A 12,525-nucleotide genomic window follows, 5' to 3' on the forward strand; every position below is an offset into this window, starting at 1 on the left:
TGTTTTTTTGTATAATGTGTGGTGGAGATGGGTGTGCTGGAAAATTATTTGGAAAAGCTCGTGCTTCCCATCAGATTGAGAATATATAGATTGAATGAGGAGGTGTTCACAAACCAGAATCCACTGGAGAGATCTGATCTCGAGAAGATACAGAGAAGACTGTAATACTTGTCACTGAACTAATAGATAAGATTTTGGAGCTGTGTCATTGCTCTGAATTAAACCCTTTTCTGCCTGTTCCTTTGCTCATCTCTGAATAAATATTTTCTCTTAAATATAAGTTTGGTGAAAATTGCAGACTAGAAATAAGAGAGTTTTTTGTTCTGCCTCTGCTTCAGAGTGAAAATGGTGTATTTTTCTGACACTTCTAATATTACACAGACTTCAGAAATAATTACAGTGTAATAGTAAATCCAAGATTCAAAAGAAAATACTGTTTGCACAATACAGTGCATCCATATTGCTTCTTCCTGCTCTCCCGAGATCTGAGACTAATTCCCTGATACCCTGCTGCTTACTGTGAACATCGACTGGAGTGATGATATGTGACGTTTATTGGTGTTTTCTGCTCCACAGAAAGAACGATTTGTGAAGCTTTTGGACCAGCTCCATAATTCACTTCGGATTGATCTCTCAATGTACAGGGTGAGTGGGAATAAACAGAATCCTTTCAGGCATTCTGGTGGGCAGAGGAGAAACACACTATTGGGCTTTATCTTAAAATTCTAACCATTTGAGTAGTTTGCGTTTTACGGAATGACCATGAAAAGATTGTTGCTCAAATACACCATTTTGTTTTCTTCCTGGATAGAATTTAAACCATGTTTTTTTCTTCTGTTACAACTTCCTCAACACATCTGAAATAATTTAAGAATTGTAAGATATGCTCATCTCTGATACTCTCCCAGAGATGCAAGTTGATATTAATTATTCTTGCCAGCTACATCAGGTATCCTCTACAAAGAGAAAACAGATTTGTTCTCCCCTGGTAAGACAGAAATCTTGTAGAGGAACTGCAACCATGTTGTCACTCAGTTTACATCTGGCAAACTCAAATCACTGTCCCTGACTCTGGATCTACAAGATGTGCTCTCAGGTTGAGATTCCCTTCACTTCAGCATATTGGGAAATGAGTTTCAAATGCTGGCATCAGTCCATCAGGATTCTTAAACCCACTAGTTTCTTTCTTTGCTACTCCACAGTCAACATAGTAATTTGACCTTTTTTTTTTTTAATTCCTTGATATATTATTTTTATTAATGACTAATTCATTGAAAAAGTTAAAAACAGTGTCAAAATAAAATGTGAGCTTTGGTTTCATTAATTTATCTGAAACTAGGTCCTTTTCTGGTTAGTGCATTTATCTGAAACACAGTAAAACATACAGAGGAGGGAAACATGAGCAGACTAAGAGAAGTCCATTAGGAAGATGAACAAAAAGGGAAAGGGGCAAGGTGCAAAAGAAGATAAAAGGAATGTTGTGCAAAAAGCTATTCTAAAGCTACATTACTAGTAAGAGATGGTCTAAAGAGAACTCTGTTGCACTGAGTAGTAGAGGGAAAATTATCAACACATGGCAATAGGAAGCCGTGGTGGTGATGCCATTTTTGATTGCTTCATCTTCAATAAAAGCTGCTTTCCGGTGGCTAATGCAACTGGACCTTGAACAAGATCTTACATAAAGGACCAGGAGAGATTTGTGCAGTTTAGATAATTTAGATGTTAATCTAATTGGCAGTATGTTTAGTGAAATGGCTGAAGCAATTTGGGAGCTCTTAGTAATTATTGTAAGACCCCTGAAGGGCGGGTTAAGTTCTGGAAAAAGAGGTGTTGGTTTCTGGCTTTCAAGAGAGGAGATGGCAATTTACAACTTCAATTACCTAGATTAAGCCTTCCCCCTCCCCTAATTTAACCAAGCTATTTGTCAGCACTTAAAACAATGAATAACAAGAAGTGTGGATTTGTCAAAATGAAAATGTGAAACCAGTGTGTGTTCCTTCCAGGGCAGGGTGACAGACTCGGAGAGAGGAGAGATGGAGTTCTTTCAAAAGTAGCTCCAAGTCATGCTCTGAATAATTATTTTGAAATAGCTTTTGTGAGCAAATATTTTTGTATGCATGCCAGTTGTTCTTTTTGTTGGTTGGTTGCTAGCTGATAAAAGCATAGAAGAGGTTGAATTTCAATATAGATAATGTTATCTTTTCCTGATATTATTATTCCCAGTCAACAACATCCATTCAGTCCCCAAGACTCATCCAATGGTTTGTTTTTAAATCTTGACCCACAGAAGTCTTTGATTTTGGTAAATACCCTGAGTGCCAGAGAGTCCATGTGCGGGCAACTTAACTTTAAAAGGAGAGTTTCCTAGGAACAAGCATCTACAAATGACTGTGAAGAACATTAAATTGCAGTGGTTAGCTGAACGGCAGCAATATTTGATTGCTGCCAAGAGACAGCAAATTTTTCTCTGAAGTGCTCACTAATAAATGAAAACATGCTCCCCTCTGCCCCATTTTTGAATGTGCAAATGCAAAGAGACTATCCAAGTGAAGGTTGCACTTTTGCTTCTTTACTCACAGAAAAGCCAGTCCCACCAGCAAGAATATGGTGAGGAATATGAATGCTGTTAAAGGACACAGGAAGGAAAGAGTGGGAATGTAGGAAAGTGCCTGTTGTCAGAAAGGGAACAATCTCTTGCAAGAAGGAAAGCTTGCTGCACTCAGCATATGCATTTGTATGCATGTAGAGAGGTATATAAGCACACATATGTATCATATCTGGAAGGGACAATGAGACTTCTTATTTCAGTGGAATCTAGAGAGTGGAAGAGGAAGGTATGTCTATAGAGAACAGGGTGGTGGATAGACTATGTAAAATAAATGCAAAAAGAGGCACTGCTTACATTGGCAGATGGGATCTTACAGGGGTCTGAGTGGTTATGATGACTTCTTACAGGGAACAATGGTCGTTTTCCCTTCTCAGTCCAGTTTATTTCTCTGGAGAAGGTCGCTAATATACATCTCCTGGTGTCTCAGAAGAGAAGTCAAAAACCAAGTAGAAGGGAAGGGGCAGGCACAGGCAGCCTCAGGTGGGAGGCCAGGGCTGACAGTGGTGAGGCTGTTCCCTCCCTGTCTGCTACTTCTACAGGCAAGGAGAGGTCTCCTACCACCCAGGGCTGTCAGTCTTCTGGCATCCACAAACTTTGCATTCATTGGAGAAGCTATTTAATTAAGCAAACGAATAAACTCCTGCAGCAAAAAGGCCTTATTTATTGAGCATTGTTTTGACTGGTACAAGCTTCTTGAGCAGGAAATGTTTCCAAGACACTTTCCTTATTTAGCACATGCTTGAAGCCTTGCATGGATCTGACTGTGCTTTCCAACACAATTTCCCTTTTTTGTCGACAGAACAACTTCCCAGCCAGCAGCCGCGAACGGCTGCAGGACCTGAAGTCTACGGTGGATTTGCTGACCAGCATCACTTTTTTCAGGATGAAGGTAATGTTACGGGTGGGGATGGGAGTGGGGCCTCTGCCATTTTTGCCACAGGAGCTGGTTTCCCATTTTCAAACCATTGCTTCATGTTACTGTGCTTTATACGCTTAAGGAAAATGGAGATCATCTGATGCCCATGTAATAAACATCTGCATTTTATCTCTGGTTCACTGTATTTTGTGTCATGAAGATGAAAGCTGTTTTTTCCCTGGGGTTCTTCAATCATAAATATGGCACACACAAAAAAAAAAAAAAAAAAAAAAAAAAGAAAATGAAAAAAAAAGAGAAAATGGTCTGGTTTTAGGAAGATAATTTACTTTTGTTAATAACATGAAGAAGCTCTTCCTATAAACTGTATACAACATTTATCAGTCACTACCATCTCTTCACTATTTTTTATCTAGTAAATATTTTAATATTTATTTCTTAGAGGGTAAGATACTGAAATGGGGTAGTATCTCTCAGTAGAGATCCGAGAGAGTTGTTATGAATGCTAATGTGCTGGTTCTGTAGTTAAGTTTAGTGGTCTAGTAATGTGTAATGAGATTATTTTTAATTCCTGATTTTTGTTTCTAAGCTTTTTAAAAAAATACTGTTGTAGACTAGTAACTGTCACTTAATAATTTTTATCTATCATAACCAAATCAAGTCTTCCATTTGACCTATTTGAGGAAGTGCTTAAAATTGTACTCTTAGGCCCTCGGGTAAATGGTGTTTTAAAACTTTATTTTGAAAGTGTTCATGAAGGCAATATGTCTATGTTGAATGTTGAATGCTTTACAGAAATACTCCAAAAAGTTTTGAGGTAGTGACAATATCAAAATTGTCTTGGGTTATAGTTCTATTTGCAGGGTGATGGCTGTGTATCTTTTTAGTTTAAAGTAACCCCGCAGTGTTTTTCTAAAGCAACATAACAATGAAATAATGAAATGAGCTGTTGTTACAAGAGGAGAAGGCGTATCAGTTGCCATGTCCCTAAGGACTCTGGTGTGCTTTAAAATTCAATAAAGCTTGTGAAGAAAGATGTCCTTAAAGGAAGTTACTGTATTTAGAGGCACGTGAGTGCTTGGTCTTCAGCAAGACTTTCCAGATCAGATGTAATGTGCTTCACTAGACTGTTGCATGTTTTTCCAGTGTTTGGAAAGATTGCTCGCTGGCTTCATAGCAACATCCTACAAATTTAGCAGAAAATGTGTGTGCATTGCTCAGATTATACACGCATCAAGCCACATGATTTGTTTATTCTGAAAAATCTTAATTGGCACTTCAAAATCTCTTTTATGCTCCAAATGATCCCGCAGCATCATAAGTGTTGTCGCTGCTGCTTTGTGCCTGGGGAGAGCGACCCATTCATGATTTCAGGTCACTGATAGCACAAGTCGCTGAAAGCAGAACTACCAAGACCTGGGTAGTTCCAAAACCCTGGTGACTTGTTCTTTCCCCGTTTGATTTTAGGAACAAACAGGGATTTTTATGCTGTGCTTGACTGACTCTGTTGTCTCCTTGCCAGGTCCAAGAGCTGCAGAGTCCACCCCGAGCCAGCCAGGTGGTGAAGGACTGTGTAAAAGCTTGTCTCAACTCCACCTACGAGTACATTTTCAACAATTGTCATGAGCTGTACAGTCGCGAGTACCAGACAGATCCTGTGAGTAGTTGATAAATGGGCAGAAATCCAAGTTTCTGATTTTCTTAAGATAATAACAAGAATACTAATTGATATAAAAAGCCAACACAAACAAAATTATGTGACTTGTTATTTTTCTGAATGCAGAAAACTTGTAATCAATTAATGAGCACTAATTAGTAAGTGGAGGGTGATAATTGTTTAGCACTAACTAATTATGATTTGTTTTGCCAGCCTCAGCTATTCTATTTCATGAGCAGTTATTTGTGAAGGGGAAGTTTGATGCAGCTTTCAGCGAGCAAAAGCCATGTAAAGCAAATGCAGACCAGTTGAGAAAACTGTCTTTAGCATAGATAAACCTCAAGCAGTGAAATTTTATCATCTTTTCTGGCTTCCGGTGTCCTGCACTGGGACTAGGAGGTACCTCTAGACACAAACTGTTTTCAAATCCATGAGAGCTCTGCCGGCCACTCTGCAGTAGTGCAAGCACTGTGTGTCAACGTGGATATAGTCATCAACTCAGGTGCCTAAAATGCAAGTATTTGGAACAAGCTTAGAGCAAATGATGTCTCAGCAGGTCTCTTGAAGCCTGACCTACTTCTTGTATTGTAAATGACAAAATGGGTATTATTTAGGTTTGAGACCACCAGTAAGCAACATGGTTTGGCATGTTACTGTGTTTTGCATTAGATCCTGCAAGTTGGCAGCATACACTAAGAATTTTAAGCTCTTCAGGTGAAAGAGTACACAAGTAATTAGCATTTGGAGTTTGTATGGTGATCTTAATTTGTCAGCTTTTTATTTCCTCTTTAAATTTACACTGGTTTTCCCACCACTTCCTTCCTAGAACAAAAATCAGGACCTTCCTCCCGAGGAACAGGGCCCCAGCATCAGGAACCTGGATTTCTGGCCCAAGCTCATCACTTTAATAGTTTCCATCATAGAAGAGGACAAGAATTCTTATACCCCAGTCCTGAATCAGTAAGAATCTTCCATGTCCTGTACAGCTAATGCTCGTCTCTGTGTGCTCTGCTTTATTTGTTAAACTGCTTTCTATCTCTTCTGTCACTTGTGTATTTATAGAAGTACTTATCTTGTCTGTCTGTCTTTCTGTCTTATCTGTCTCTGTCTATATAAATAACTCTTTTTGATTGGGATGGAAGAGTTTCAAAAGGTTCAGTTACGATGGCGTTCGAGCACAAACACCCTGATTATTACAATCCTGAACTCAGGGAGGCACCTGAAAATGGGGTGAGAGTTCTTTTGGTTTTTTCTGATGTTGAGCAGTTCTGGGATGCACATTAATGCACACAGTGGTGCCATGGTGACAGTACCTTGTGCTGTGATTGAGGAACGTGGTGTTCAGTGCAGCAGTAGGAGAGTGCCTTGGGTGGGGCTGACAGCATTGGAAAGGAACCTGAAACCGTCCTATCTAACCCATGGATACTGCTACAGCAGTCCCACAGGGCAGGAGAGATGGAGATATCTGTATTATACACAGAGAGCTGGATTGTGCCCTAATGATCATTGATTTAACATGGCAGGGACATGTGAACAGTGTTCACCTGTCAGCCTAGTAACCCTAGAAAAAAAAAGGGGGGAAAAATATGGACAAGAAAGGGGAAAAAGGTACAAGGGTATTGAGATTCCATTCCCAGAATTATTGTGTGCATCTCTTCTAGGAGATACATTCAGGGCCTGGCTTTTTGGGTTAAAAACCGTCTCAACAGCAGTGTTGTTTTGAGGTTATATTCAATCTATGCTATGAAGTCCAGTCTGTGGTCTCCATTTTCCACCTGGTCATTTATCTAGGGTGAAGGAAGCAGCTGTAACATTGAACTTTTCAACTTCTAGTTAGCTCATAGCTAAATGAAGACCCCTTTGCTCTGATATATACCAAAACCTTTCCCAAATGTCCCCTCAGGTTTCCTCAGGAGCTTGCTGTTGGGAAGATCAGCGCGGAGGTGATGTGGAGTCTTTTTGCCCAGGATATGAAATACGCAATGGAAGGTAAGAGAATTTCTCACTGCTGCCAGCTGACTTGCTGCTGACCTCATGTTCTCTATCCGTTTGGTGTAAATGAGGCTTAAGCACATCAGCAGCACCACTGTTTGGAGCAGGGATTTCACGGATTCACGGATTTGACAGAGTTGGAAGGGACCTCTAGAGATCATCTAGACCAACTCCCCTGCTAAAGCAGGGTTGCCCAGAGCACATTACTCAGGACTGCATCCAGACGGGTCTTGAAGATCTCCAAAGAAGGGGACTCCACACCCTCCCTGGGCAGCCTGTTCCAGGGCTCTGTCACCCTCACCAGAAAGAAGTTTTTCCTCATATTTGAATGGAACTTCCTATGTTCCAGCTTGTGCCCGTTGTCCCTCATCCTATTGCTGGAAACCACTGAAAAGAGTCCGTCTCCATCATCCTTCAACTCACCCTTCATGAACTTGTAAATGTAGATAAGGCCTCCCCTCAGTCTTCTCTTCTCCAGGCTAAAGAGCCCCAGCTCTTTGAACCTTTCCTTGTAAGGGAGGTGCTCCAATCCCTTAATCATGTTAGTTGCCCTACGTTGAACTCTCTCCAGTAGTTTCCTGTCTCTCTTGAACTGGGGAGCCCAGAACTGGACACAGTATTCCAGTTGTGGCCTCACCAGTGCAGAGTAGAGGGGGAGAATGACCTCCCTCGACCTACTGGCCACACTCTTCCCTATGCAGCCCAGGATTCCATTGACCCTCTTGGCAACAAGGGCACATTGCTGGCTCATGGAGATCCTGCCACCCACCAGGACTCCCAGATCCTTTCCCTCAGTAGTACTTCCCAGAAGATCCATCCCTAACCTGTATTGGTGCCTGGGGTTCTTCCTCCCCAGGTGCAGGACCGTACATTTGCTCTTGTTGAACCTCATTAGGTTCTTCTCTGCCCAGCTCTCCAGCCTGTTCAAGTCACACTGGATGGCAGCACAGCCCTCTGGGGTGTCAGCCACCCCTCCCAGTTTGGTATCATCAGCAAATTTGCTGAGGATACACTCTGTCCCCTCATCCAGGTCACTGATGAATATGTTGAACAGGACTGGGCCGAGTATTGATCCCTGGGGGATGCCACTGGTTACAGGCCTCCAACTTGACCCTGCTCCATGAATGACGACCCTCTGAGTTCTTTCACACAGCCAGGACTCAATCCACCTCACTGCCCCCTCGTGTAGCCCACACTTCCTAAATTTTCTAATGAGGATGTTACGGGAGACAGTGTCAAAAGCCTTGCTGAAGTCAAGGTAGATGACATCTGCTGCTCTCCCCTCATCCAGACATCTAGTTATCACATCATAGAAGGCTATCACATTGGTCGAGCATGATTTACCCTTGGTAAATCCATCTTGACCACTTCCAATGACTTCTTTATCTTCAGTGTGTTTGGAGATGACATCCAGAACAGCTTTGTTTGTGGACAGCTGATTTATGGGTGAGAATTGAGGCTGAGATCTGCCTGAGCTCTAGACCTGTGTGTTAGGCTGTGTTGCAAGCTGTTTATTGTCATCCCAGCTGGTTTGAAATCAGAATTTCACTTTGCCCTGAGGTTATGATGACTTAGATGAACAGCCACTTCTTTCTGCTATGTACAATGGTAGAAAGGGCTGGAGAAGAAGGTGGATTCTGGGTTGCGCCATAGCTGTAGTTCCCTGGATGATACAGTGTAAACTGTCTAAGCCATCAGCAGAAGTGTGCTGCTAGAACAAATCTTGCTGCAGACATCTTTGTTTTGAATGAATCTGTACATAATTCTGCCAGACTCCTAGGAAAAGAGAAATTGTGCTGTTTGTGACAATGAGATAGTTGTGCAGAGCCCAACAAACTCTCAGAAAGGAATTCTACCACTTCTGATGGTTTATTACAGTTTTTGAACTTGATTTTAGTGCTATAAATTAATTTGCACAGTGTAATCAGCTTCTTACAAGATTCAGAGAGTATCCAGCTCCCACCAGCTCTGCAGCCCCGGCAGCAGTTGTTTTCTCAGTATTTTGCAAGGTCAGGCTTTTCAGCATCTGTAAGGTGATATTGTGATAAAACAGAAGTGCCGGTGCTGCCTATGGCAGGCAAGCTGTTTTCATAGTCCATACCAAGGCAAGTTACTGCCTTTCGTCACTCACAAAATCATGCTCAATCTTTTTGCCCCCCAGTTTCATCTAAACTCACTTATAGAAGTGACAGCCTATTAGGCTCTTACTTCAGACTGCTAGAAAAAAAAAAATAAAAACCTGCTGCCAGCCAGGAGACTTTCCTGCGTTTTGTTCTTTGGGAACAGTCTGTGGGGTTGCTGTGCAAGTGAAGAAGATTGACTCAATTTCTTAGTCTTTGACAGCACAACAGGGGTAGAGACTGTGCGGTGGGGAGGGACACCCTTTTCCAGCTGTAGGCTTGAGTTCAGCAGGCTGCAGGTCTGGATGAAATGTTCTTACTTCGGAGTTAGGAGCTTTTTATATAAGCTTGTACCCCACAGCGCCTTTGTCTTGTGAGGTCGTCTTGGTGTGAGAACAGACACTGGGGAGAACAGCTAACACCTACTGTGTAGAAGATTCTTTTCTATAGCGGCTGTCACTGCTTGCTCATGTGTTAGAGATAAGGCAACTGTGATAACTCCATGTTCACTTTCCCTAGAAACTGTTTGCTTCTGTAACCATTTTGGCTCCTCTTTCTATTTTATCCTTATTTACCCCGATGCGCTCACCCTTGGGAATTTACAATGCAGTTGAAAGTGCTGTATCTTCCTCCTTTCCCAGCAGCTGTGAGAATTGGATCTAGTTGCTGACTTTCCTAAGTTTCCCTTTCCCTGTTGCGTCCAAAATGCAGCTTCAGAAAGGTTACTGATTGTGAGTGCAAATTTTTCTGTCAAGGAGGACATGACCTTGATTTATTTTTTTACCTCATTGCATGGCTGTACTTGATTGCCAGCGCACAAGTTAACTTTGCCTCCCTGATTTTCTCTATTCGCATCTCATACCGTGTCCTCTTTGACTCTGTCCTCTGTGGTGAATCTGGGCTTATTTTAGCTTTTCCTGACATCCTTCTGGTCACCTGTGAGCTTCTTAAGACAAGGATTGGTATAATGTTTCTATCCTGTGAGTTCATAGCAAGTAGTTGCTGAAAGAGCTTCTCTCTTGTGGTGAGTTTACCCTGGCTGGATGTCAGGGGCCCACCAAAGTTGCTGTTACCACTCCTGTTTCTCAGCTGGATGGGCGAGAGAAAATGTAAAGAAAGACTTAGCAATTACCATCATGGGCAAAACAGGCTTAATTTACTTTATTACCAATCAAATCAAAGTAGGGTAGTGAGAAAGAAAACTAAATCTTTAAATGCCTTTCCCCTCACCCCTTCCTTCTTCCAGGCTCAACTTCATTCCCAATTTTTTCTGCCTCCTCCTGACGAACAGCACAGGGGGACAGGAATGGGGGTTGCAGTCAGTTCATCACACGTTGTCTCTGATGTTCCTTCCTCCTCAGGGGGAGGATTCCTCACACTCTTCCCCTGCTCCACTGTGCAGTCCCTCCCACAGGAGACAGTTCTCCATGAACTTCTCCAACTGATGTTCCTTCCTCCTCAGGGGGAGGATTCCTCACACTCTTCCCCTGCTCCACTGTGCAGTCCCTCCCACAGGAGACAGTTCTCCATGAACTTCTCCAACGTGAGTCCTTCCCACGGGCTGCGGTTCTTCACAGACTGCTCCAGTGTGGGTCCCTTCCATGGGGTGCAGTCCTTCAGGAGCAGACTGCTGCAGCCTGGGTCCTCCATGGGGTCACAGATCCTGTGAGAAAACCTGCTCCAGTGTGGGCTTCCCACAGAGTCACTTCCTCCTTGGGGCATCCACCTGCTCCAGCATGGGGTCCTCCATGTGCTGCAGGTGGTTATGTGCACCACCGTGGACCTCGTTGCTGTTACGCAGCAATTTTCCTCCCATTTTTAAGTATGTTCCTACAGAGGTGCTACCACTGTCACTGGTGGGCTCGGCCTTGGCCAGCGGCAGGTCTCACCATGGTCTTCACCATGGCCTGCAGGGGAATCTCTACTCTAGTGCCAGGAGCACATCCTGCCTCTTCTTCTTCACTGACCTTGGTGTCTGCAGAGCCTGCTGGGGAATCTCTACTCTAGTGCCTGGAGCAAGTTCTGCCCCTTCTTCTTCACTGACCTTGGTGTTTGCAGAGTTGGTTCTCTCACATATTTTCACTCCTCTCTCCAGCTGCTGTTATGCAGCAATTTTTCTCCCATTCTTAAGTATGTTACTACAGAGGTGCTACCACTGTCACTGGTGGGCTCGGCCTTGGCCAACAGCAGGTCCATCTTGGAGCCAGCTGGCGTTGGCTTTATCAGATATAGGGGAAGCTTCCGGAATCTTCACACAGAAGCTACCTCTGTAGCCCCCCTGCTATCAAAACCTTGCCACTCAAACCTAATACACCTCTTCAAAGCATTTCTTGGTGAGAAATTTGACAGAAAGGCAGTTGATGGGACCATGTTGGCTTTATCAGATATAGAGGAAGCTTCCGGAATCTTCACACAGAGCTACCTCTGTAGCCCCCCTGCTATCAAAACCTTGCCACTCAAACCTAATACACCTCTTCAAAGCATTTCTTGGTGAGAAATTTGACAGAAAGGCAGCTGATGGGACCAGGAGGGGTTTGCATTTTGAACAAAAGCTGCAAAGCTGCATGGTACATGTATTTGTACTCTGGCAGTGCAAGTGCTGCAGGAGGATTGAACCATGATAAAGTCTGTGTTGGGGAGTGTCTCTTCCAAATATATATTCAAGAAATACAAAGCTACATGTATTTGTACCGTAGCAGTGCAAGTCCTGCAGGAGGATTGAACCATGATAAAGTCTGTGTTGGGGAGTGTCTCTTCCAAATATATATTCAAGAAATCCTCGGTGCAAAATTCTATTTGAGGCAAGTGTGATTCCTCACTTCTTTGCTCTCCAGAAACTTATGAAGATAACCTTTATAACAAGCTTTTCAGTTACAGGCCTTAGTACATGTATTTTAAATACAGGTCATTGGACTAGCTCACTGCATTTTTGTTTAAATGAAAGGAAAAAGGGTGTTAAAGGAAACAGATTAAGTGATGTGAAGGATGATGATTAGATTTGCTGTCCTTGACTCTGTCACTTCTGAGTTTGAGTTTCTAATTTCTCTGCCAGTTTAACCAAATCAAGAGTCTCATGTTGCTGCCTTTGCTGGTTTGTGGAGTAATCCTTAGGTACATTTCTGGTGTGCTGCAAGATCTGTATGCATCAGGAACAACACGATTTAATCTGTTTTCTGGAGATATGTGCACATAACGTCAGAGTATAATTATTGCTCCTAAACTTTCTTCGTGGTGTCTCCCCTTATGTTCTGTTCCTAAGTTCTGGATAACATGA

At 42.7% G+C, this 12,525-nt stretch overlaps 1 protein-coding gene across 1 annotated transcript in view; it reads left to right on the plus strand.

The window, feature by feature from the left end:
* UNC13B (unc-13 homolog B (C. elegans)) overlaps positions 1 to 12,525 on the plus strand; it is a 209,670-nt gene that overhangs the window by 151,230 nt on the left and 45,915 nt on the right. The window contains exons 22-26 of the mRNA XM_014952451.1: positions 577 to 645; positions 3,408 to 3,497; positions 5,005 to 5,139; positions 5,966 to 6,099; positions 7,043 to 7,128. Coding sequence (XP_014807937.1) covers positions 577 to 645; positions 3,408 to 3,497; positions 5,005 to 5,139; positions 5,966 to 6,099; positions 7,043 to 7,128 — 514 coding nt within the window. The remainder of the gene's footprint in view (positions 1 to 576; positions 646 to 3,407; positions 3,498 to 5,004; positions 5,140 to 5,965; positions 6,100 to 7,042; positions 7,129 to 12,525) is intronic.

This window comes from Calidris pugnax, unplaced genomic scaffold (assembly GCF_001431845.1).
Source record: "Calidris pugnax isolate Ruff unplaced genomic scaffold, ASM143184v1 scaffold220, whole genome shotgun sequence".
Lineage (NCBI taxonomy): Eukaryota > Metazoa > Chordata > Aves > Charadriiformes > Scolopacidae > Calidris > Calidris pugnax.